The sequence below is a fragment of the Planococcus citri genome, chromosome 4, assembly GCF_950023065.1.
Source record: "Planococcus citri chromosome 4, ihPlaCitr1.1, whole genome shotgun sequence".
In the NCBI taxonomy this organism is placed as follows: Eukaryota; Metazoa; Arthropoda; class Insecta; order Hemiptera; family Pseudococcidae; genus Planococcus; species Planococcus citri.
In genome coordinates, this window is record NC_088680.1 from 51159404 (window position 1) to 51187193 (window position 27790).

Here is a 27790-nt window from a genome sequence, read left to right on the forward strand (position 1 = left end):
GTTTTCTGTTTATTTTAAAATACGAGTAAATTATTGCGAGTATTTTAATATACAAAATATGTTTGAAATTTTATTCTTCGTGTGTAATTTCAATCTACCTATTCGGTAACCAGCATATACATAAGGTAGGTAAAGTTTTTCGTTTACTTTAAATACTACAACGTAATAGATTTTCTCGTGATCGTAAATTAAAACTACGCCCACGTCAACCTGCTTTCTTTTTTTATCGATTCGAACATGATAAATTAAAAAAATTAAAGAAAATAGGATTAGTGCTTTTTTTAATTACGAAATCTTCGCGATTAAGGTTGTTTTTCATCGTCGCGTTGACAAGCTTCAATTTTATTATGTTTTAATCCCCGTATTTTTCCAAAAACTATGAAAAAACTTACTAAATATTTTTATATTAAATTAGTCAGATTTGAAAAAAACTGTACGGTTTGCAAGTTCTTCTATATGTTATCGTGGTACAGTATGGCACCAAAGTAGGGTCTTTGCGCTGTTAATTTTTACGACGAATGTTGAAATTTGTATAAAAAGCAACACGAATTCCTCGTTTCGTTCGCTTGTAGCTAATATGATTCATAAATAATACCAAACAACCATCCAAGATAGGTATTCTACATTTACCTTCCGCTATTACCGAATAACACGACGAGTATTTTAGACATTGATAAGGCGACTTTTTATTGCAATTTGAAAAATCAAAACACTTGTTTTAGGGCAAAACCGTACAAGTGAACATCGAGTCGTAATTTTATTGTCTATCATTTAACGTTAAAAAAGAAAGTACCTAATATTGGTTACCTGTACCTACCTATAGCTAATAATTTTCCAATTCTACGAAACGAGTTGATTTTTTTTTCTTGTATTGTTGTAGAAACAAATACACGTACATTCGAGCTTTCCTTTTCGTGTTTGCAAATCACCCTACATTTCAAACAACTACATAACTACAACTGCCATGTCGAAAAAAAAACGAACAAAAAATGAGAAAATTGTTGGAAATTTGTGTATTTAATTTATTATTGTTTCTATTTAAATAGGCAATAGTCATATTATAGTCGTGTTAATAAGTATCAAAACCAAACAGTAACTAACCTAACGAGTATTTCCTGTATGTTAACAAAGAAAGAACACATATTCCAACAAAGACACTATTTAAACGATGATGAACCGACGCCATGTGGGTTGAATACTCTCTTTGGAAAGTTCACATGCTGAAGAGAATTTTTAAAAATACCAATAGAAAGGTTTCTCTATCGTAAATTTTTAGAAATACCTATCTACCAATAACGGAGGCGTTAGGTGTATTTAATTTGGGTCAAAAAATACTTTTATATCTAGGTAGGATAGGTATACGATCGAGGCTATCTTTTGAACAAGAGATAACCAACCCTTAGTATATCGTACATTGAGGAATCATCCGAAAACGTTAACGTTTCTGTTCATGAAATATTATACTTGCAAAATAACTTTTATTGGTAGCGAAATGCTATAAAACACTTTCGGGTATTAACTTTTACCACACAATATTCATCGTTTATAGACATGCAAACGATGACGTCATTGTAAAATAATGACGTTGCGTTTTACCTTTATATAAATCAGCCACTGTGGTTTCTTTCTTTTCTACATACTTTTTCAACGTGGGTATGGGTACTTTGTACTTTGTATGGTAGGTAAATGTTTTTAAGCATTTTTTTCTCCTTTTTTTCTTCATTTTTTTTTTACCCGAAATAATTTGGTATATTGAATGTTAGGTACGTCGGAAGTTGAAGCAGCCGTGATTAGTGGCTCGGTTAATCTTGCTGAAAAAATCGTGATCACACGAAATGCGAGGCGAGGTTAATTTTTAATAACAAATGTGTTTACGCAGTAGGTCTTAATGGAAGTTTGATGGAAATTCTTAAATCAGTATAAATGAAGTGAAGATTTATAATATACGATTTGGTGGAAAGCTTAGACATGCCTATTTAACGATAGGTATGGTAAATTGGAATAACATCGTTGATAGAAAGAGGCAAGGGGTGGCTCGCACTCATACTCGTATGTTGGCGAAATTGATTTAGTACCTAACCAACTTTTTTTAAATTGGAACTTCATGGGGACAAATACCTAAGTATAAAAAATCGAATCCAAAAAAATATCGATATTCGAACTCAACGACTCATAAAACTCACTTACTTTAATTTCACAATTTTTCGAAATGTTTTCTAAAATTGTCGGCTGAAGGGATACTGGAGGGTTGGGATCGTTGTAATCAAAAAAATAAGTAGGTAGGTAGGTAGATATTGAAACGCAGTGCCATCGAAAACCTAGGGAAAAACGATATAAATAACACTACAAACTAAATTTTTTGATATTTTCACTATGTTTAGAGTCTTTGGTGCGGTGCGGGGAGGGGTTGGAAAATAGGGTCCAATTGAAAAACGAACAAATATTCAAAATCGGTGCCTTTAAATTGTGGCAACAAGCAACAACCAATATGCTCCCTCACCATGAAATTTTTCTAAAATTTTATTACAATTGAAGGGGCATAATATGCCCCCACTCAAATCAGAAATTTTGGGATGAGTTGGCAAATATGGTTGAATTGAAAACGAACAAATATCCAGAATCAGTTTCTTTAAATTGTGGCCACAACCAATATGCTTCCTCAGCACCATAAATTTTTTTCAAATTTTATTGCAATTGAAGGGGCATATGCCCCCTCTTAAATCAGAAATTTTGGGATCCAATTTGGTAATATGTACATTGAAAAAGAGTGAAATTTTGAAAATTCAAATTCTGTTCATTTTCTAAGTGAATTTTTCAAATCATTCCAATTTTTAAAAAATGTACTTAAAACTGAAACCTTAAACGATGGAAAACTGAATTGGTTTTGGTTGTGGAATTTTTCAAGTAAGTAATTAGCCTAATTAATACTGCATTTTTGGTAAAAATAAAGTAAAACTGATGATGAAGGTGAAAACTAAAAAAGTTGACAAAGTTGGCACTGCCAAAATGCCTCTTTCTAGTCACATACACCAAGTATTTGAAAAAATGATCACTTTCTTGGCCTTCTTCCCCTTAAAAAATGGAGAAAACAGGGAAAAACTGAAACTGAAAACCCAATTCCTTTGAAATCAAAACCTTTAACCAAAAATCCAAAACTGGAAGTGAAGAGCGATATTTTTAAAAACCACAATATAACTGAAACCAAAACCTTTACTTTTTCAAAAAACATAAAACCAAAACCAAGAGTGATATTTATCTGGTTTTCAAGCCCAGCTTGCAAGTTGCAGGTGCATTAAATTGAAATTGAAATTTACCTGTCTTACCTGTTGGTTGGTCACTGGCCATGTACAGAGTGCCCAGAAATATCGAGCAAGTGAATGATAATAATGATAGCACGTACATGATTGGTTGTTGGACTGGAGAGATAACATTCCACCAATCATATGCATCTATTTCACGTTGCCAACCTATCTTTTTAATGAAAAACTTTCTTAGGGGTGCTCGATATTCTGGGCATCATGTACCTCCAGCTACAATACTAGGGATACGGGTTATTTTATATTGTAACATTAATGAAAGGATGTTGGATTTTTGGGGGAAAGAGAGTAAGACTGGAGGATTTTGAGCTATTTTTGGTAGCGTCTTAGGGAGGTTAAGTGACCTTTCTTAAATTGGTATGGTCCACGATATGGTCTTGACAGGTGAGTGGTGAGTAGAATCATGAAATGTGAGAGATAGTGAGTTGGACTTGACATGTAGAACATATTGGAGGGGATTCCATTTTGAAGAGATAAGAGTGGGCGAGGAGGGTATAGCCTATGCATACATGGCTAAGGCAATGACCTGCTTCCTGGGCAAATGTTAAATGTTGGAGATGCGACCTTGGCTGGGAACTATGTAACTGCGAACGTATGGCTTCTATCACATCAGTCACAGGGATAGGTGTTGTTTCTGGTATAGTGAAATATTTAGAGACTGCTTTGCTGCTAAATCTGCTGTTTCATTCCCCAGAATTCCTGAGTAGTCCAGAATCCAAGCTATTGTAATATCCATGTCACATTGGAGAAATGAGATTTCTGAAGCAATTGGATTTTGCTTAGATTTAGATCTTAGTTGAGAGATGGAATTCAGTGAATCTGTGAAGATCACAGCCTTATCAAATCTGCTCTCAATTTTTATGTTCAAGCCGACTTCAAGGACATGATTGAGTAGGTGGTATAGCATATAGTTCATAGAGAAGAATACCGAACAAACATGGTAACCATCGACTGTATACAATAGATGAATAATTCAAATCGGAGTATATCATGATGGCCACATTTTGGATGCAGAATCCAGGAAACGTTCTGCACATGTGCCAGTTTACTAGTTTTGGCAAAGTAGTTGGTTGTGTTAGGAGTGATGTTATGACTGTTTGAGACTTTAAGTGTAGCACTAGCAACTGCAACTTTGAACCGTCTCTCTCTCAACCAGCGCCTGACCAATCAGGACACTATAAATTAAATATCATGTTTGTCGCATGAGCAGAAGGTTTCCTGGATTCTGCATCCAAAATCTAGCCATCGCATTAATTTGCCTCATTTTCAACGTTGAATTATTCGTCCATTTATGGTCGACGATGGTAGCGAAAATCGCAAAACCTCGCTATCACAATCACAAATGACCAAACAACCACAATGATCCATGGATTGGATTTTGACCTGAAATCATTATACTGAGCAATAAAGTCATTGATGACTTGAGTGTTCAAGTCAAGTAATGAAATAATGATGTATCAAATGAGAGAAGATTTTTCTTAGTTTTTGCAGGGTTTTCTGGACAGAATGGGGGAAGAGGATATAGCTGAATGGAGTTTAGAATGGAAGAGGCTTTATGGACATATGAGTCATAATTTTGTCACATAAACAATAATTTTCTACCATTTTTGCTTTGCAAAATTGTTTTTTTCTTTCTAAATTATTTTATGTAGTACCTACTTGGCAAAAATTTAGCCTATTCATTTTTTGAAATCATAAGGGTAGGTATACCCAAGGGTGAGAAATTTGACTCACATCAAAAATGTAGTTTTACTTCCTAAATTTTTGAAAGCTCTTGCTCTGGCTTTGCTCGATTGGGCCAATTTGCTTGGATTAGAAAATTTCAAAAGTTTTCGCTCAGGCCAAGTTACTTTTCTTTTCTATGTAAAATTGGGATTTTTGAACAGTTTTCATTCAAGTTTGAAATATTTAATTCACACAAAAATAATCTCACACATCAGAAATAATGTTTTTTTGGCCTCTTGGATTGTAAAATTTCAAAGCTTTTGCCAGCTCACTTCGCTCGGGCCAATTAACATTTTTTTATGAATAATTTTCTGAGGAAATTTTAATAACCTTCCACAAATAAATATGTTTTCAAGTTATCCCTCTTTGAAGAAGATGGAGGGGGTGGTTGGTGAACATCCAGAAACAGTTTTCAAGCAAAAACCAATAATTTTTTTCAGTGCCTGCTTCAAAATCAATTTTCCAAATTTCTGAACAGACAACACGACAACAGCCTTAATAATTTTGAAAACCGGTATACTTACCTGCCTAATCCCCGAATAGGTATAAATTTTGCACGCCTGAAAAAAAGCATTGCGTTCAATTAAGTGTACTTGGTTGATTAACTAATTAAACACTCGAGAAATTCAACCATAATGCTTTAATCTCTTCAATTTCTTCTCGTTAAAAAGCACATTCTCGTACGAACGAATTTAAAAACCATTATAATTACTCCGTTTCATGTATAGCGCCGCCGGCTAATATAAATTGTAGGCTAACACTATGCATTTCATCCTAGTGAATTTTTCATTTTAATGGAATGCATAAAACATCTATAAAAATCGCTTACGTCCTTTCCTTACCAAACTTCATGTTTCACCCCTTTAAATTGTACACCTAGAATACTATCTGAGACTTATTCTACGTATTTAGCTTTTTATGGTGAAAGCTCTATCTTCAATCACCCTCTCTCTTCGAAATTATTACTATTTGCTTCGATGTTGCCAAATGTTCGAATGCATCCCTTAAAGGGTGGCGCGTGGCGTGCATCTTGCACATGCAGTAAAAAAAGACTCCTTCGGACTTAGGTACATTTAATGATAGTAATAATAATAATAATAATAATAAACGGGAATGAGCTTTTATTGCTGATAATGATGCTTCGTGAACTTATTGGTAGGCTATGGTATATCATTCAAATCCATTATCTGAAGCACTGGTGTGGAAATAATAATACGTTGTGTAAGGTTTGCCCATCTCCAGATTTAAGGGGACTTTTCTCGATTCCAAATATTGAAAGAGTCCGATTAGTTCACAGCTATAAGCTCTCGTTTTAATTTCAAATTCGTAGAAAGAGCTTCAAATCTTGTTGAAATTTTTTATGGGAATTTTTAGTCGCTTTAAAGTTTTGTACTTCCTTCAATTTTCACTCAGAATATAAAAATAAGATGCCAACCTGTTAAAAGTACCTGGTTTTAGTTGCAGAGTCGTCATTTGAGAGTACCTATTGGAATTAGAAAATGATTAATATAAATATTTCACAATTATCAAAGATGCTATCTTATACTTTAACCTTGAAATTTATACCAAGAATAAAAATGACTCAAATAAGCAATGAAATGAAACGGTACAACATTTAGAATTTAATCGTGAAAAAATATGCATATCAAAGCAGAACACGTGCCGAAAAAAATAAAACTACATACAATTTATCTATTTCTATAAAAATAAAAACAAATTCACCCAATCGCAAAATTATTGTATCGTGAAAAAATTTCCATCATACACCAACTCTTTTTATTAAAAGTACCAAGTACAAAAGTAGGTAGGTAACTTTTTCATGCAGTGAAACGTTTGTTTTCGTTAAACATTTTAATCTTAATTGAAAGAAAATTATCTTAATTCGAAGTCGAATGAAACAAAAACCAAAGATGTTTACATCCTAATTGCATTTCGTGGCTAAAATACCTACTCGTACGATAAAGAAAAAAAAAATCGCTCCAAGGATTAACATAATATTATTTACTCGAAGCTTTGCTTTCCACTACTGTACCTTACCTACCCAAGTATAACCTTATGTGGAAAAAACTCTTGGAATCATTTCGGTTACCGCTTTCGTGCCGAGCAGGCGTCATATTCGGTATAGTGATTTTCTCCTTAAGATAATCTCATTGTGTATTGAATTTTTAAAGTAATTTGGTAAGTAATATTTCCATAATTTTACGAAATTTCTAACGTGACTTTTCATCGTTAAGACTCCGATCGCGACCATGTGAATAAATTTTTCGTATTAAAATTTTTCGTTGGCTTGGTTCAAGTTGAGCTTAAAAGTTAAAAGTGGTGGAAATTTTTTTTACCGATGTGATTTTTTTTTTTGCTTTTTCGTTGTGATCAAAGTGGTACATAATTTCGATTATTTTTTTCATTATTTATCGAATTGGAGTTTTTTATTTTTTTCAAATAATTCTTTTATTATTAAAAAAATACCTATCAGCTTTTGACGCGTTGTTTTGTAGATTTCGTGGTGCAAATTCTTTGTTTAAATTTACAGCGAACTGGTTATGCGAATTTAATTATCACGTACGAGATTATCTTTAAAACAGGTTTTTTGTTTACCGAATGAATGCTTTTTTACTCGCAGGAATTAAGAAATATAAAATTCAGTTTTTTAAAATAACGATGATTTAAATAATTACCCTATCATTAATAAACCATACCTACCTATTTTTTTAGTGATGAATTAAATTTTTAGAAGTTGATTTACTTACAGTTTATTTTTATCTTTTGCATGTAATTTTTTGTGTTCAAAATTTACTAATTCTTTTAATTATACGTTTAGGTACGTTTTATACCATTTCTAGCACTATTGAACGTGCAAAATGTTAAAAAAGTTGTGGTTTTTACCACCGCCTAGGCATTTAGTCATATTAATGTTGGCGACTATGTGGCTAAATTTTCAATTTACCGATGGAAAAGACACCTACACGTATAAAAGATTCAAAAGATGGAGTACAACTTTACTTGCTAAACCAGGTAAAATTATTTTTATTTGCTAAAAAAAACTGTGAATTCAATCATTTTTCTTCTGTTCCAATACCTTTTTAAAAATTTCTTTCTCTTTATATTTTTCTCCAGCACACCATAAACTAGCTTATATTACACATTGATAATCCCCATCCCCGTCCCTCCCCCCATCAAGTTAGATTTTTTTCATTTTTTTGGCTCATTCTCACTAAATTAAATTTTTTTTATACCCCTAAAGTAAAAAAAGAAAGTTGAACTCAGAATTATTTTTTTATCAGGAAAAAGTAATAACATTTTCAAAACGAAATTCACAATAGATAGCAAATTTTTGATGAAAAGCTGCTCTTTTCTCGATTTATTTCAACAAAATCAATTTCCACGAAGAAAAAATTAGGCAGCATTTAAGTACCTACCTAATTGACAAATATTCAAGAGTGATGGTTTCTATGGAGAAAATTGGGGAAAGTTCAATTTTTTCTTAAAACTAGAGAAATTGAAATTTAAGCTGAAAAATATACTTAAGTTGATAATTGATTATAATTCCCTTCATCTTCATTTTTTTCAGCTCATTTTCATTCTTCTGTGTAAAGTAAATGTTTTCAATTTTATTTTAATAAAAGAAACCAGCAAGAATTGGCATGATTTTCAAAAACAAAAGGTTTGACCTCGATTCATCAGTTTTCAGACAATTTTCGTCTCTCATTCCACTCTCCAAACATTTTGTATCTTTCATTCATTCTCCTTGTAACCCTGATTGATCAGCTGTAAAACAAAATATTCTGACGAACCTATAAGTCTTATTATTAAGGAGATGAGTGAGGGGGGGGGTGTTTTATCTGAATGAAATTTCGACTACCTGTACATCCCAAAAATTGAAGATGTCATTAAGGGTGGAAAATTTTTCAATGTACCCAAGTCAAAATTCCAATAATTTTTAAGCTCTATCTCCTTAAGTTTCCAAGATAAGAAATTTCACTGAATGAAATTTTTTGTTCGTTTCAAGCAATTAAACTGCAACTTTCAAATTCAACAAAATTCCAACCTGCGAAAATTTTGAAAAATTCAGTTTTCATGAGATTATTGTTCCTTGTTTGAAAAAAAATGTGAAGAAAGCCAAAAAAAACAAAAAAAACAGTGAAGCTTCTAAACAGGTTTCAAAGATCACCACCTACCTACCTACTTACCTACCTATGATTTAAATGTAATTTTCCCCTCTGAGATCCAACAGTTTGACACATTCACCCTCAATTCTCTCTAATAATATTTTATCAGATGATCTACTCTAATCCACCTGTTAATAATTCTAGTCGAACAACACGAATGTAAAACTGATTCTGACTGCAGTAGTATTCCAAACACTTCGTGCGCTCTGGATCCAGCGGATAAAAGACAAAAATGCCTGTGCGCTGATTCAGCACCACCAGTAGCAGGAGACTGCCGAAAACTACCTAAAGGTAATACAAGTTTCCATATTACAACGACAAGTACATAATATGAAGTAAATCATCATTACATAATACACAATTTTAGTTTTTCAAATTTTCAATTTTATTATTAGCCTTAATTTTTTATATAGTAGGTAGCATTTTTCTCAGCTTAGATAGCAGACAATATGGCTTTCAAAGTAGACAAACGAGTCCACATACTCTAATTTAGACGTCTACATCATTTATGTACATTTATATACACCTTTCAAAATCTTTAGTAGATACCTATCAACTTGTAAGATTACTTTAAAGCTTGCCTCCAATTTCAGAAAAGTTTTCAGAACACGAATTTAGGAACCTAAAAATAAACACTCTGCAAATTTTGTACCTCTCAGTAGAACTCTAAAGTGATCTTGGATTTTGATATAGAAACAGTCTAGTTTAGGGCCACCTCCTGAACTGAATTTTTTTCCAAGTAACTTTCAACTCAAAATTAAGGTCTTCACCGAATTTGAGCCAAAATCCTTCAACTTTTTTTACGATCTCTCATAATGAGATGTTTCCGGATAATAACACTTGGCATCGACATTCATCATAATTTTGTTACTTATGTTTCTGAATGAAAAAATTCAACATTTCATCGAAGATTAACATTAACTTGTTAAACGGATTTTTTTATTGTATCTAAATGAAATCAGAGGCAATGACTCAGGAAATTATGATTGGAATCTGGACCCAATCAAAATTCTGACTTATTTGGTTCTGTGAGATGTCTAGATCTGATCAGTTCTGATCTAATCTGATCAATCAAGTCTCCTCTACTTTATTTGATCAGGTAGGTATAAACAGTTCTAATCAGACATTGATCTGATCTTACATAATTATGTGATCAAAAGTGAAAATTGAAAATAAAATTAGGGCTACACCTGGGCAAAAATTCAAATCTGTCAAAAAATGATCCATTTTCTTCATCTATTTTTATGCCAAATTTTCATCCACAATGAAGGAGGGACAATCACCTTTTTTCATCCACTTCTTGACTTCTCCACTGATTTATGCCCTGCAACATACCTGTAGATAGCTGTAGGTAGCCCTACTATAATTGCACTTAACTGTAGGAATATATTTTCATAACAATCTATTACTTAATACCATTTGGATGAAAGGTTTTTCATATATGTACCTACCTATAATAAGGAGAAACACTGTACATAGATTCACCATAAATTCAGCATCAGCGCACACACACAAGTATTTAGATCCAGACAGAATCAATAATACCGGATAGTTCCTCTGTTTGTTCCAGCTCTGAAAACTCCGTGTAGCGCCGATATTGAATGTTTACCAGGAGCCGAGTGCGTTGAAGAAACCGCCGATGCCAGAATAAGGGTTTGCCAATGTAGAGAGGAATATGCAGAAGTCAACAATACGTGTACGAATGGTAAGTAAAATAATCCTGATTGGACAAAATGTCAGAGTCAGAAGTATCATTATTACTTGATAATTTTTTGACGCTTTTAATTTGGTAACAATTTTACAAATTTTTGAAAAAATTGAACTTTCTATAATTTTTTTAGTCTCAGGCTGCATTAATGATTAACCATCGAAATTAATAGGATCACAATTATTAGAAATGCCATCAATATGCCATTTTCTTATTCTAATGTTGAATTGGAAAAAATTGAAAAACGGTTCCTCGATTTTTTTAAGTGAAACTTTTCACATCTCAAGCCTGGTTGAACTTGAACCAAATCTGTTGGTAGGTACTGTTGGTAGGGGTTTGAAAAAAGTAGATGAACATAAAATCCAAAATAAGTACCTACGTAGATATACCTAATTAAAATCTGAACATCTTGGTAAGAGTTCAACTCTCGTAGTCAATATAAAACTTGAAAGCTACACTAATATGTCTGTAGTATTTTTTCAATTTTATTGATAGAAAATAATTCATGAAAGTGAAAACGAACACGTTTTCTGATAGCTTGGATCATAAGCTTTCTCCTTGATGCAAAAATTTTTATCTTTTGCCATTGATTTTAGACTATATTAGATTCAAACCCTCAAAAAAACGAATCTGTAAATCAAATCGGGCAAGTGAAATGTATTGCACGTAAAATTGGCTTTACGGACGAGCGCTTGCTAAAAATGAAATTTCCACAGCACTGGACCCACTCATTTTCGAAATTGGGGCCCAAATGGGGCCGATTTTTTCCTCTCCCCTGTCCATCAATATTCAATATTAGAAACTTGCGTATCGTCTTCCCCATCGGGCCATACAGGGTCTCAAACTTCAGATTTGGATACAACCAGGTACAACTAAGAAAAAAGGTTGTGTGAAGGTGTAGCCTATCTTAAAAAATTAAAGGGGCAAAATACCTTTTCAAAATCCAAGAGCCGAAATCCTATTTTCACCATGGGGGTCGATAGTACTTCTGAAAATTGAACGAAATTACATAATTATCAAGACTTTTTGCCTAACTTGCTAATTGAAGGGGCTACAAACGATTTTCAAGTTCAAAAAATCGAGATGAAAAAATTAATGCGGAAATGAATACTACGTCAAATCGTCAAAAAATAAACAAATTTTGTTACGATCATTTTTCAAAAATTGACAATTTAATAAAAATTTTACGATTCGTCAAAAATTGAGCAAATGAATCGATTCGTTGGCGAACGAGTCACTTATACGAATCAATTCGTTCGCGAATGATTCACCAAAAATTATTCAATTCGTTCGTGAATGATTCATTAAAAATTGAGTAAATGAATCGATTCGTTCGCGAACGAGTCACTTATACGAATCGATTCGTTCGCGAATGATTCACCAAGAATTATTCAATTCGTTCGTGAATGATTCACCAAAAATTATTCAATTTGTTCGTGAATGAACCAAAAATTGAGTAGATGAATCGATTCGTTCTCGAACAAGTCACTTATACAAATCGATTCGTTCGCGAATGATTCACCAAAAATTATTCAATTCGTTCGTGAATGATTCACCAAAAGCTGAGTAAATGAATCGATTCGTTCGCAAACGAGTCACTTATACGAATCGATTCGTTCGCGAATGATTCACCAAGAATTATTCAATTCGTTCGTGAATGATTCACCAAAAATTATTCAATTTGTTCGTGAATGAACCAAAAATTGAGTAGATGAATCGATTCGTTCTCGAACAAGTCACTTATACAAATCGATTCGTTCGCGAATGATTCACCAAAAATTATTCAATTCGTTCGTGAATGATTCACCAAAAGCTGAGTAAATGAATCGATTCGTTCGCAAACGAGTCACTTATACGAATCAATTCGTTCGCGAATGATTCACCAAAAATTGAGTAAATGAATCGATTCATTCGCGAACAAGTCACTTATACAAATCGATTCGTTCGCGAATGATTCACCAGAAATTATTCAATTCGTTCGTGAATGATTCACCAAAAAGTGGGTAAATGAATCGATTCGTTCGCAAACGAGTCACTTATACGAATCGATTCGTTCGCGAATGATTCACCAAAAATTATTCAATTTGTTCGTGAATGATTCACCAAAAATTGAGGAAATGAATCGATTCGTTCGCGAACAAGTCACTTATACAAATCGATTCGTTCGCGAATGATTCACCAGAAATTATTCAATTCGTTCGTGAATGATTCACCAAAAATTGAGTAAATGAATCGATTCTTTCGCGAACGAGTCACTTATACGAATAAATTCGTTCGCGAATGATTCAGTAACTATTGAAGTATTGAACAATTTGTTCGCGAATGATTCACCTAGAAATCAATCAATTTGTTCAATCGCCAATCGGTTGTGAATGATTCGATTCGATTCGATTTACTTCGCTTGAAAACAGATCAATTCCTATACAATAGTTTCACTAAAACTGAAGTAATCGTAAATTAATTGATCCGTTTGCGAATGATTCACCAAGAAATCAATCAATTTATTTAATCACCAATCGTTCGTAAATGATTCGATTCGATTGTGAACAGTTCAATTGCTGTACAAATGTTTCAAAACAAGTGAATCAATTTGTTCGTAAAAGAGTTTTATTTGAAGAAAAGTCCCGGTCTTCTCAAGCTAAATGCGTGAGTGTTTTTAAAAATTAAAATCATTTGTAGCCCCTTCGATTTTCAAGATAGGCAACTTGTTTATCTTACGTTTTTTTTTTACTCGTACCTAATATACTACCACTTCCCGGACACCCCGTATGGCTCATATGAAAAAACATTTCCAATAAGAAATGATCCTTCATAACATCTCTAGTCTCTACAATAAGGCTATTGATGTAAGAAAGGTTGCATAACCATGCAATTTTTACAGGGTGTTTTCAAAATTCATTTTATTTAGTTTTTTCTTCAATTGTAAACACAGTTAAACTGGCTAAACCCTGTGATGGAAAAAGATTCGCTCTTTGTGGAGGTCAAAGACGTTTTATTGACTTCTTAATTTTCCATTATGGGGCTTAATAGTGTTTGAAATTGAAGAAAAAACTAAATAAAAGCTAAAAGCTTTAAATTTTTAAGGCACCTAAAAATTGCTCAAAATATGAAATTTTGATACTCGTTGATACGAATGCCCACCCAATTGATAACACTTAGACAAATGGTTATGCAACTTTTCTTACATCCACAACCTTATTTCGATTCGTACAAAATTTTCATTCAAGGCACCCGTTTGGCGTTTACCCTCAATATCGAAAAATTTTTCTCAAAAATCGGCCCTAATTTAATTTTTTTTCCAAATAACTATCATCATCTTTTTCAGTATCATATAACTTCTCCCATAAAATTTTTAGGAAATTATCTAATAAGTATTTCGAAATGTCAACGTAATTTATTTTGGAATAAAATAATCTCAGGACGTTGTTGAGATATTTTGAAAATTCATATTATTTTTCATTGAGAAAAATTGAAATAATACGATGAGTGAATTTTGGACAAACAACTACCTACATAATAACGCAAAAGAGTAATTTTTTGTCCGAAATTCACAATTTCCATTTTTTTAAAAATTGAGAATAGAGATTTCCGGATTTTTCAGTCAATATTTCAGACAATTAAACAATACATTTTTAACTGAAGGAAAAATTTTAAGAATGTGTGCGGAGTAATCTGTCGATTTTCTCAAATTCGAGGTCACTGAACCTCAAGTCGGTTATTTTTGCATTCAAACAATAAGAGTACCTATCCCAAGTCGCATTTTTCAAAAAGTGAGTGACTGAAGGGATCTTAATTTTTATTCTAAAAAAAAACATTGATAACTCCCTTCAAAATTTCACCGAGGGTACTTAATAAAAAATTACTCTCAGAACTCGTTTTATAATTTTCAAAACTCCTACTTTTGTAGATATACCACCTACCCACCTACATATCTGTTTCTGCGATCAACAGTTTGTTTGGAATTGAATATTAATATTTTGTCCAGAGGTCATTCACCTCTTAAACTTCATAGAATGACACAAGCTAGGTTGAAAAATTAATTTTTGCTTTCAGTATATGCAAACTTGAAACCAAGAGTACCTTAAAAACAAAAAAACAACAACAATGAACAAGACATATGCAGTAAACTCCAAAAAATTGAGAGATTATCTGCCTTTCAAAAAAAAAAATCAAAACGAGCTTAAGCAAATTCCAACTTGGAATTTAAGCTTTATTTCAAGTTTTTAATTTTTACACAGCTCCTTCATTTTTAACGCTGGGCAAATATCAACAGAACAACACTTTTTCAATTTTCAAAGAATTGTCCCATTTACCTAAGTTGGTCTTTGAAAATTTTGCAACGTTGCCAAATGTTCTTATTTTTGTTTAGATTTTCACCAGAGCTCAAGTGAGTTGAAATATAGCATAATTTCCAAAACCCATTCTTGGGCCATTCTGCAAAAATTTCTCTCTGTAACCCTTCCTCTTCTTCAGGCTGAGCAAGTAACTTGCAAACAGACCCTTTTTAGTTGAAGTATCAGAAGTGCTGGATTAGGTGGCAACTCATTAAATTCATCGCAAAGTTAATTTTGTTTTGTTGTAAATTGTAAAATTTTCATCCAATTTTCTCATCGAGAACTCTTCCAAGTGCGAGCAATAAATTCCAATCACCAACATTTCCAAATTCCAATTACTATAGACTGAAAAAAAGAAACCATTATGTCGACGTCTTTGTTGATTAATCAAACTATCGTATTCGTATTCATTTTAAATTTAATTGGGTGGCAATAGCGTACGTAATAAAGCGAGAATCAAAGGTAATTTGCCTCTAACATATTCGCAAATCGAGTCGGAATAATACAGCGTTAAAATGCGAACAATTGTTGAGCCAGACATGAAGTTCTTTTTATAGAACTAGGTACTGTAGAAACAGAAAAAGAAAATAAAACTTCGTGACGTAGCGTGTTGCGGGAAGAAAAACGAAATTCGTAATTATACCATTGTATGGTACTTATGGGGTTGGGATTCGAGTTGGACACGCATGCAATTCTCCATATATATACACATTATACTAAGGTTCATCGAATAGAAAAGTTGAACGAAATCAATTGACGCCGAAGTGATAGTTTCGTGATTGCCATTTTTAATTTAAATGTCTAAAAATTTCGTGTTGTAATTATTCTGCATGCACTGCAAACCTTGGCTCGTTCGACGTATACCAAATCAACTCCTCACTGACAACACGTCTGTCAGATTCATTCGAGGCTGTTTGACTTTTATTTTTTAATATCTACTTATTTTGAAAAATTGACATAATGGTAAATTTATTATAAAGATGCGTCAATCCTGGCCCGAGTCGGACGCGGAAAAATCGCGGTAGAAAATTCCAGAAACAAAGGTTACTGTCCCTCAAGTTTCAACTTTGGTTTGCATGTTGGCCCCCATCTTGATAATAATCGTACAACGCTGCGCTACCTCCCTCGCTCGATCGATTTGGCAACATTTTAGGTACTAAAAATCGCGTGAAAGGTCACGCGAAAAATGCCGCATTTTCTTTCTGATTCGAGAAACAGATTAAAATCAGTGAAATATTAAAAGCTGATTTTACTGTCGGTTCCACCAATCGCAACTTAGTCTTTGCTCGTCGCTCCCCTCGGCCCGCCTTTTCGTCTTAATTATTTTGAATGGCTGCATTATCGTATATGGTTCTTATATGGGGTATTGCTGTTGTCGCCGAAATTCATCTGCGTTCTCGTTTGTTTGTTGTTGTTGTTGTTGTTTTTTTTTTATACATTCATTATGTAAATAAGTTGAAATTTTTTTAAAACAAAACCACCGCTACGTATACGTAGGTACGTGGAGGTCCTGGGGGAGAGGACGTGCGTCCCCTCACCCAATGACGTAATTAATTTTTACCTCTCGTTGTTTTAATTAAGGGCCATTCGACCAATTTGCATTTTTATTGGAATTATATACGCTTTGAATGGCTTTATAAATTTTTTAATGCTGGTTCGCGATCGCTGATTAAATGCTGACCGCACTCGTGTTTAATTTTTCTATTACCTGGCTACATTTTTTAAGTGTAATTACGAGTGGGTAATCTTTTATGCCCTGGCGATGTCTTTAAATTCTGTTGAACTGGAAAATGAATGGGTTAATGTTTCGTAATACCTACGCAGAAATTAAAATTTTTGGGAGTTGATTTTTGGCATAACTTTTAAAGAAGATCGAGCGACATGCTTTTTCAAAATTTTTAAAATTTGAGGAGCTCCAGACAGTAAAAAATTATGATAAAAATTCAAAAACTTGAGAGTTGAAAAAAAAATTGAATTACATATAATGAAATGGCATATGTTTTCTAATAAATTGAGGAGGCAAAAAGCCATAAAGTCATTGAATTTGGCTTTTGAGAGATTCAATTGAAAATTGAATTCATTAGATACTCTTTCAATTTTCATAAGTTTTCTGCAATCATGTACATAAAATAATTAGGTAACCATTATAAATTCCTGTCCCAAACTTCCAATCCTTCATGAAATCACGTGTTTCGAGTCTTTTGAACTTGGTACAAATCTGGTTTCAGAATTGTAAAGAGAACAAAATACTTTAGAGGGTTCTATAATCAAAATTCTAGAAGCTCAAAAGTGAACTTTTAATTTATGAAAGCTCAATTTTTCATAGTGAATATACAAAAATTGAAAGTTTTCGGTTTGAAAATTTGACAAAATTTATAAAAAAAATTTACACTTTCCCCAACAAACTAATAATTTTCCATAATGAGATCTCAATCCTCTCCATATAAAGAAGATAATCTCTTAGCTGGCCAAATAATTTTTGAACCAGGGATGGAAAGCTAGCTGAAAGCTAAAAGCTGAAAGCTGAAAGCTAAAAGCTGAAAGCTGAAAGCTGAGGGATTTTTGAAAGCTACTCGTAAAAGCTCTAGCCAATAGCTTTATCTATTCAAATTTCTTTCAGCTTTTTTACGAATTTATTTGGTTCAGTTTCTGTTTGAGTTATTTCTTGATTTTTACATTTTTTACTTTTTTCAAGTTTCAATTTTCTCGTGTTTTTTTCGTTGTGTGGTTGTAAGTTTCCATTTTCCTTTCTATTCACCTCATTAAAAAAAATTTGAAGAGCTGAAAGCTGAGGAAATTTGGGATTTTTTAAAGCTGAAAGCTAAAGCCAAAAGTTTTATCTTTCAGCTTTCCATCACTATTTTGAACTCAAAAAAAAAAAAAAAGTGAATAGAGAATCCAAGAATACTGCACCAGGCCAAATTTCAAGTGTTGAATTAAAATGTCGGTTTTTTTTAACAAATTTTTAATTTGGCTCATTTTTCGAGGAAAAACTTAAATTTCTTAAAAAGTTGATGTAAAAAAAAGTAAAATTAGGTTTTAACTGTTTTTACCTCATTTTTGATCTTTCAAATTGATTAGTGGTTGTTTTGAGTCGTTCTGAAGACTCCATCGCCTTTAAAAGGGATCGAAATAAAGTAAATAAAATTCAGCTCTACATAAACTTGGATCAACCATCTTTATGTAACCCTGTCAATCAGGCCCAAACTTCCAAAAATCCCTTTTTGCTTGTTGATTAGAATTTTCCGCCAATAATAATTTTTTTGGGAGGGAGGAGAGGAGGGACGAACAATTTTTCGTTTACAAACCAGCGAGAAAGAATTTTCAAGCATTTCAGCCTGAATTGATCGAGAGGATTACCTACTAAGACAAATAATTTGAATTTTTATGTGCTAAATTTCAATTTTTTTTAAAGCTATTTTTCAGAAATTAGAAAACTCCAAAATTAAATAGAGGCTTCTGAATGGCTTAAAATCATCGTAAATTAATGTAGGACGTCGAAATAAACACCGCATCCACATTGAATTTCAATTTTTTACATTCGTTTGATAAAATTTTGATTTTTTTCAGAGAAAATGAGCCATATTTAAATTTTTAAAAAATCGCCAAAATTTGAAAAATGAAATTCCGGGCTTGAAATTTGGCCTAATGGAGTATTTTCGGATTATTTTTTCCTTTTTTCTTTGGCTTGTGTTGAGAAGCAACAGGACTTCTATAATCCAATTTTGATCAAAATTTTAAAAATGAAACATCAAATGTCATATTGATCGTTGTTAATTTTAAGACGCTAGATCAAAAGTTGACTCAGTCTTCGAATTAAACCCATCAGAACTCCCCCCTCCTCCTCCACTGATAACCTTAAACATCAAAAAGTTGAAAATGATTTGTGGAACCAACGTCGTTGAATAGGTTTTCAAGAGCACTGAGCTCGAATATTCATTTATTTTTCAGATGAACCCTTTCAGAATGCTCTTCTACTTTTATCCTTCAATTTTTAAAAAAAATTCCAAGGTCAGATTTGAAATTGAACATGTTGCGATCGCTGGTATTTGATTTATTTCATTATCTGATACTCTGATTTGAAAATTGAAGGGACAAGTGCCCAAATTTGCAAGTTTGAAAATTCTGACCATAGATTCTGTTAAGAACAAAGAGGGTTCTTTTCTAAAATTGTTTAACCTCAAAAACTAAAAGAGCTGGTTAGTGGTTTAAAAATTAATTCATTTTTCAAAAACAGTTTCTCAAAAATTTCGAAATTTGAACTTTTGTCAATTTTTGAAGATTAGGTAAATTTTCTGCCAAATTTTCAAAGATGAGCAAAAATGTTCTTTCATGAAATTACTCGCCTCCAAGGATTTTTTTGTGAGGGCACAGGGGAGCAGCAAAAGAAAATTTCAAAAATACCAAAAAATTGCCATTACAAACTGAAAAAAATGAAAGGATTCGGAAAAAATAAAAAAAAAATCAATTTCAATAACATTTTAAATTTTTGGATTTTTTTTTAATAGGTCAAAAATTCCAACATTAGATTTTCCCCTCAGAACACGATGGCAAGGGGGTGGGGAGGGGGTACTAAAAATTATGGACTCATAACTTTCAAGAATATTATCATGTCCTCAAAAAAGAAGAGACAAAAAAAGACTTTTGAAATTGAAAGAAATGAATGGGCAAAAATTTATGGAAATCTTTGGGCATCCTCAAAAATTAATTTTCGCCTTGAAGACGCTTTCAAATTTCAGAGATAGACTATTTTGTAAGAGAACCTTTTTTATTTGCCATGAAACGGTGAGTCAAAAACCTTGGCCAGGATTGGGTTTTTAAAAATTCATTTACATATCCTTGCCCCTTCAATTTCCAGACGTCAAAATTTTTCTCACGATGACGAACAAGAAAGGCGATCTTCCTGATCTTCAACCAAAACCGAAAGTACCTAATTAAATTCATTTTTAATTTTCTTTATAAGTACATGTATATTTTCGGTTCCATCACTTTCCGAGGAAGTAATATGAAAAGAGAGGGGGGTCGTGGTGTTGAATCGTATCAAGGAGTCTCTCCTCCGAGTATTTTTTTTCGTGATTTGTATATTTTTTGCGGGGAAGGGGAGGATTCTACCTTGACTAAAAAATTGTTTTTAGAATTTCAAAAGGAAATCGATTTTATGGAATAGGTAAACTGCAGAGAATCTTGTGAAATTTCTTTTCTACCATTTATGAAGAGAATTAAAATTGCAGAACATGAAATTTTCGATCTTTAGAGACGAGTTCCAATTTTTTCTAGAATGTTTTGATTTCGAAATTTTTCCAAATAAAAATCCAAAAGCTCTATCAATTTACTGAAAATTTTGATTTTTCCAATTTTTCATTCTAAAAATCAATTCCTGAGAGAAAATCAAAACCTCTGCAAAAAAATCCAAGATAGACAAAATTAAAAACCGTAAGATTCCCCTCATGCATCAAACTCACAATCCGTAATGAATTACCTAAGTATGATGCAAAACGTTGAAAAAAATGGGTAATAAAAATCAACATTTTGATCCTCCATAGATTATCCCCTTCAATTCTCAGGGTCAGCAAACAAACCTACACAGCCAGACAAATTATTCAACAATTGTCGAAAACCTGCATCAACTTAACAAACAGGCGATAAAGCTTACCTACAAACTTATTCACCAATAGCACATATTTCGGTGTGAAGATAACCTTGAAAAAGTCCATCGTTGATAGAATTATAGCTGAACATAATTCTTCAAACCTTTCAATAGCAAACAGATAAATATTTGCGTTATCAAGCTCGCCTCACGCACCCAAGTTTTGCCATCAACTAAACCCAAACATTTTTTACCCTTTTTTTGTATGTACTTCTTACTTCTTATGCTCAGTCAGCGATTACCGTATTTCGTAATTTTTAACCGCGAAATAAAGTCACTCGTGACTGAAAGCCATTAACAAAGCCATAATTTTTACAATGGGCATTAACAGATTTAGTAAAACGTTCACGGTTGCCGTTCTTCCCATTTGTTTTTTTTTTCATTTTATTTTACCTACCTTAAGAAATACTTACACGTACATGTATTTTTGCAACCATAGCTTAACATGGTACTTAATTTATTTATACGTATATTATTTTTCAGGTTGTGGTTTCTTACACGCTGGACCTATGGCGATCGCTTTAGGAGCTTCGTTTACATTCTGGAGATACTATTGAAAAAGATGAATTACCAATTTAAAGAGAGAAAAAAAAAACAAAAAAAAACAATTACCATATTCCACTGGTTTTCATTTTTACATAAGTATTAGTGCCATGGTTTTGCTTCAACGATTTCGTACTTATAAAATTTTTGTAAATTACAACGAAGACAATCTCTAATGCCTTGTACCAATTTTCTGGGGCACTGTTTGTATATTTTTAAGCAACACTTAGACTAATTCACCGTTAGTTCGTTTAGCGAAACAAAACCAACAACGACGAAGAGAGTGAGTGAATATGTAAACATGGTATCGTTCAAATTGGAAAATTTTCGCATTCTGTATCATATTTTTATCATAAATTGTGAAGAAAGCTACGTCATTATGTGTGTAAAAAAAATTCTACCTACAGATTTAAATTATTTATTGTTGTATATTAAGAATTATGATTTTCTTTGTACCAATAAAAAATTTTTAAAAATTTCCCATTTTTTTATTTTCTAATTCGGTGGTAATAAAAAACAGGTAGGTAATAGGTATCGATAAAACTAGGCAATTTAAAAAATTAAATTAAACTAAAACAAATCAAATCACAATTATTATTTGTAGGCGGTACATATTAAATCACAATATTGTATTGCTAGTAGAACCTATCGAATTATAATACTGTTTTTATAAACAAAACAATATCATTTATATACTTCTTGAACACAAACATCGGAATGCATTATAGGCAAAATGGCAACAAACTATAATGACACATTTAATAGGTAAACCTGGAATTTGCAATCAATAATCATTCGCGATGATTGATGATTACTCACTAAAAATGTCTATGGCACTAGAACAATATACGTTTTTAAATAATAATATCATTATTTTTAAGCGCGAAATTTAAAACACTTCGTCATCTTGCATACGCTAAAAATACTCTAAACGTTCTTTCTTTATCACAGCACTCATTTAGACGGAGGATAAAGGATACATTTTTTATAGACTTAAAATTCCAAATTAGCAGCCTTTTCATAAAAATACGCGAAGTTTTGAATTTTCAAATGCAACGTAGGTAGCTTTTTTTTCGACGGCACCGTATATTTTAAACACAGGGACTAGTTTCACTCGAGTTATTTCTTTTCACTTTTTACTTGTTTACGTAATTTCTGCAGTAATCTATTCGTGATGAATTTATTTTCACTGTTGACTTTCTGTAAAAATAAAAGAAAAAAATTAAATAAAACAGGGTTTCTTAAAAATAGAAAAAAATATTAAAGCATGATTAAATTTAATACCTTCATGAACGTGTGACAATCCAAAACGAAAATATCGGACTGCATTTTCTTAAAGGAGTCGGTAAACGACGTAAAATTACTACATTCTAACAGGGTTTTCTCATTATGATTTAACAACGTAATTCCTACTCTGAATAATACTTTGCAGCCTTCGTAAAATACGCAATCCCACACTCTAAGCACCGTCTGCGATAACAAAGTAAAAATACCATAATATTATCAATATCTGTAAAAAATACCCACACATTATAGAACTACATATTACGAATATGGGAAATATTTACTTCCGTAGGGAGAACTTCAGCGTACAAGCAAATGAACCATTTCATAATAAGGCAAGACCATGGAATGTTTAAGGACTTGATGTGTTTATATAATTCTGGCATTTTTGATCTGAAAAATAAAATATTTTTATATATAGAAAAAAATTATCGATATCAAGGTCTCGAGAGAATTCTGCACGTAGCACGTCGAGCCATTTAGAACATAGATAAGAGCAGATTAAAAAAAACAGTAACAGTATACACCCATTGAAAAAAGTTAAGATCCTAATTTTTGAAAATACAAGTTCAAAGTTCGTTTGAAAATATTTTTATCAATTTTCAAACACTCAGAAAATCTCTTCTCAAATGTCAATTACACATGAATGAATTTTTTTGAGAACTTGATTGGAAAGGTACCTTTTATTAGCCAAAAAGTTTACATTTTTAAACCTGAAAATTTCAGTTTGAGGGTCAAAATGAAAATTACCGCTATTTTTGAATTCAGCACGAAATTTCAAACTTCTTTAATAGGTCCCAAGAATATGTTTTATTGATATTGCCAATATTCATTTTAAAAATTTCACTTGTCGAGCCAAAAATTTCAGATTTGGAGCCAATTCAAAAGTTACCGTTATTTTTGAACTCAGCGCGAAATTTTATTCCATTTTGATAGGTCGCAAGAATATGTTCTATTACATCGCCAAACTCCACCAGAAAAATTTCAAATTTGGGCCAGAAATTTCAGCTTTGAGGCCAACGTTAAAATCACCGCAATTTTCAAACTCAGCGCGAAATTTTAATCTTTTTTGATAGGTCGCAAGAATACATTTTATCAACATCACAAAAATGTACAAAAAATCTCAATGGGAGGGGAGGAGGGGTAGTTCCACGATTAAAAACAGAAAAATCGTCGATATTTTTGAATTCAGCGCGAAATTTTAATCCATTTTGATAGGTCGCAAGTATATCCTATATGATGATCGATTTTCAACCCCCTCTCCTCCTCCCACCAGTTAAATCGTGGATTTTCCCTGTAATTCAGCAAAAAAAATGGAGGAAATTGCTTAAAAAATACATTCAAGCGTAATTTTTCTTCACAATTATTATCTACATCATACATGATCTCCTTTGGATCGGACAGTCTTAATTGAAGGAAAAGAACACCGCCTCCCCCCCCCCCAGAAAAATTGGATCAAACTTTCAAAAAACATTTAGGGCATGTGATATATCGATTGTTATGTTTTTGGAGGTGCTGAACACGAATATGACCTTAGTTTTTTGATTGAACCCCCTTTCACGCCTCTAGCACCTCTTTCCATAGAAGTTGACATTTTTTTTAAAGGTTTCAGTAGTGTGACCCATTGAAAAATCAATGATGTGACCTTAGATAAGCAAGTTTTTAAGAACGCTGAACAAAAAAGACTCTAGTTCTTCGACTAAGTTCCCTCAACCCTTCTCAGCTCCTTTCTTTCCCAAATGAGAGTAAAAATTTAAATATGTATACATGATCTAAATAATAAAAACATTGAATACAAAAATGTCATTGGACCTTTTTTTCACATTGCATCTGTCTCACCCTCTGGGTTCAAAAAAAAAATCTAATGAAGTAAAACCCTCTAAGTGAAACTTTCGGGCATTCTGAAGTGGGAGGGGGGGTGGATTTGGAAGAAAAAATATTACAGCAAATTATACATTTATCTATTTAAAAAAAAAAAAAATCTCATTTTAGAAGACAGTAAAGCCTTGAATAATACTAACGATTTTATATTATTCCATTAAAGAAAATATAATTCAATTTTTCTCAGAAACTTATTTCAACAGAAGTCATGAAATTCATTTTTCAAATTCAATTCCCCAATCAAATAATTTATCATCTGTTTAGTTAAAATTTTAGCACCTTTCAAGAGAAGAAAAAATACATAAAAGACCATGCTTCAGTAAATTACTCAAAGAAAATTATTTTTGACCATTTTGAAGCCATTTCTACAGATGTTTAGAAGGTTGAAAACCCAGAAAAAAAATAATACGCCGTTATTATTTTTTTTCGAAATTTAATTTCATCTTTATCATGTTTCAAGATTTCCTCAATGAAATATTTAAAAATTAAAGTTCCTGAACATAACAAAACTCTGCGAACCACTGCCATCAACATTCATCAAAATACAAAATTATCAGCGAAATTTAATTGAAAAAAATTGTAAATTTTAAGCTCGATTCTATCGCTTCATCTATACCCACCATACAAGGTTCATTCACCTAACATATTTGAGTACTTCCTGAACCCTAAAATATAGTCCCACATTTGGAGTTTACTTAGTCAAAAGACCGCATTAAAAAGGATAGTTTAGAAATAATTGCCCGAAAGGTAAATAACTTATTCGTACTGAGAATATGCCAACATAAGAAAACAATAAAAGGCCAACTTTCAACACGAATCAGACAGTTGAATCTTTCATTTATAATTCACAAGTATACAGTTTATAAGAAGGCGGAGTTTTGATAAAATTTTGTGCTGAATTATTTGATAATTACTCGACGCGACTTTTTCAGGTTAAATCAATACCTACCACAACGACTCGAGTACGTTACCCTTTCTAACTATAAAGTATTTGTTTCTTCTCACACAAAGAATTTTTTATGATTTTTTTCCCTAGCTGACTCGATTTATTCGTTCGTGGAATTCCCCAAGGCTATACTTTATGGCGATGATAAAAAGGAAATTATAAATTTTTTACGAGTAAATCAATCGGTATAAAATTAATCAATTTTCTCGAGTTGCATTCGAAATCAATTATCTTACTCGCGGGAATCTCGCTGATAATTATCGATGAAGATAAGGAATAAATTAACTGGTAAGATTAAGAAATGATACACAAACTTACTTTACAATACGATCGAAGACTTCTATATCGATCATCAAGTCTTTCATTTTAGGAGTATAATAACCTGGTAGAATTCTATCGACTAAAACTTTCAACAGCCAGAAAGTTGCTTCTTCGTCTTTGGTATTTAGTAAGAGCAACCCAGCGACGTAATTTAATCCCTGAAACAACGTTGTATATTTATATATTTAGCATTGGTAAAGACCTTGCGAAAAATTAACGACCATGACTTACTTGACAATATCCAACTTCCTTGTTATCGGCTGCAAAAGCGAACAGGATTCGATACAGTTGTTCTTGAAATCCTTCCGAAGGTATAAAATAAATATTGTCGGGAAAGGTTCTAGGAAGATCGAGACGTATAGCTTGGACTACTTCGCTATCCAAAATTGTGTTTAAGCTCTTGTTGAATAATTCGTTGCGACTTTTTACATCCACATCTTCGACTCCGCTGATTTTAGCCCAAACCTATCGAACGAAAATTAAAAATAATGATACAAAAATGTACAATTAAGTTGGTAATTTGAAATGTGTGGCCGGTTACTACGTACTTTAGATCGATAGGTAGATGGAATCCCTTTCCTTACGTAGCGTTTCAGCTGAGGTCCTTTTTTCAAACGTTTTTCGTCGTTTATTAAACTGTACCATTTCTTCGATCTGTTTGTCAAAATTATGAAATACGTGGACATGAATTTCTCGTACTGTTGGTAATCGAAATCATCCGGTCTTCGAAACCCGTACTCGTCAACATTACTGAAAGTATAAAACACCACCATCGTAACACATTCACGACTTGTTTTCTATACAACTTTGCAATTACTACTGAATGAACTATACTAAAACATGTACTACTATATTTATTCGAACGATGAGATCACCTAAAGTTCGAAGAAGTCATTGTTATCAATTCTACAGTTGTAATAGAGAAACCCACTACGATAACATGGGTAACGTAGTCGTCGATAATTTACACGATAAAGTAGATTGTAATTTCATTATTTTCATCAACAACACCCAATACCGGACGGTTTGATAACGTAAAAAATCTAAGCAAACACTTGAATAAACTAAACGAATGCTAAAAATGATCACGTAGTGCGATCGCAATTGTCCCCGCTTCGCCACGAAAACTATTTGCCAGCTTGGTGAATCATTCAATATTCACATACGCGGAAGACGAATAATGACTTCACGTCGATATAAAATTAATGAAAGAGAAAAAATTAATAAATTCAGAACCGAATAATTATGCTCAATACGAAGACTAGATTGGTTACAATTACGACGGAAGAAAATCTCGTAAAAAATTACACGTTTGACGAGTGTTTCTAACGAACTGGGGAGAGTATTTTTTTTTTGAAAAAATTAATTAACTACGGTGAGAATTTAATTTCTGGTTTGGGTGATTAAAAAAAATGAAATTTTGTGCTTATCAGTTATTTTCTTATCTGCGAATGCGAAATTAATGAGATCCCTGATAAGTCAAATGACCTGGTTTTTCGTTAGTTTTTTAATCCTGCTGAGGAAACGCTGCGATCGACTTTGACGTCATAGAAGAAAATGATGGAAAAATAAAATTCAGGAAAAAATTCACGGAAAATACGTTGAGTTGAGTATGAGTATACTCATACATATAATAACAAACAGGAAAAATAATTATTCTATTTAAATTGCAATCAAAACAGTAAATTGTCTGCATGACTCAGGTTTCTGTTTCGATACAAACTAAATAAAAAGAAAGAGAACTGCAAAATAACAAGCGAAGGAGCGATTTGAAATAGAATTGAAACTGAGTTTTAGTTCTGCTTCTCTCAAATCTCAATCTGTTTGAACTAAATATCTATAAATCTGGAGCAATCCTTTCTTTGAACTGAATTCTGTTCCAGTAAAACAATTGAATTACACTGATATCAATTTCAAC

General features: G+C 32.4%; 2 protein-coding genes across 5 annotated transcripts in view; one reads left to right on the top strand and one right to left on the bottom strand.

Moving 5' to 3' along the window:
• Positions 1-21918, top strand: sosie. Of its 3 annotated transcripts, none has more exons than XM_065363947.1 (5): positions 1-125; positions 7861-8054; positions 9353-9499; positions 10761-10913; positions 21381-21918. In XM_065363947.1, the coding sequence occupies exons 2-5, from the start codon at positions 7901-7903 to the stop codon at positions 21452-21454; spliced, it is 528 nt and encodes a 175-aa protein (XP_065220019.1). In that variant the 5' UTR covers positions 1-125; positions 7861-7900; the 3' UTR covers positions 21455-21918. The 3 variants fall into 3 exon arrangements, with proteins under 3 accessions (XP_065220019.1, XP_065220018.1, XP_065220021.1); XM_065363946.1 differs by lacking the exon at positions 1-125 and adding an exon at positions 6887-7220; XM_065363949.1 differs by lacking the exon at positions 1-125 and adding an exon at positions 6908-7220 and having other exon boundaries at positions 10779-10913.
• Positions 21667-27790, bottom strand: part of LOC135845416 (TBC1 domain family member 2A-like) — an 8672-nt gene continuing 2548 nt past the window's right edge. For both annotated transcript variants that reach the window (XM_065363944.1, XM_065363945.1), the window contains 6 exons: positions 26421-26622; positions 26104-26337; positions 25870-26030; positions 23009-23117; positions 22725-22910; positions 21667-22640 (listed from right to left, as the gene is read on the bottom strand). In XM_065363944.1, coding sequence (XP_065220016.1) covers positions 22560-22640; positions 22725-22910; positions 23009-23117; positions 25870-26030; positions 26104-26337; positions 26421-26622 — 973 coding nt within the window. In that variant the 3' untranslated portion in view covers positions 21667-22559. The remainder of the gene's footprint in view (positions 22641-22724; positions 22911-23008; positions 23118-25869; positions 26031-26103; positions 26338-26420; positions 26623-27790) is intronic.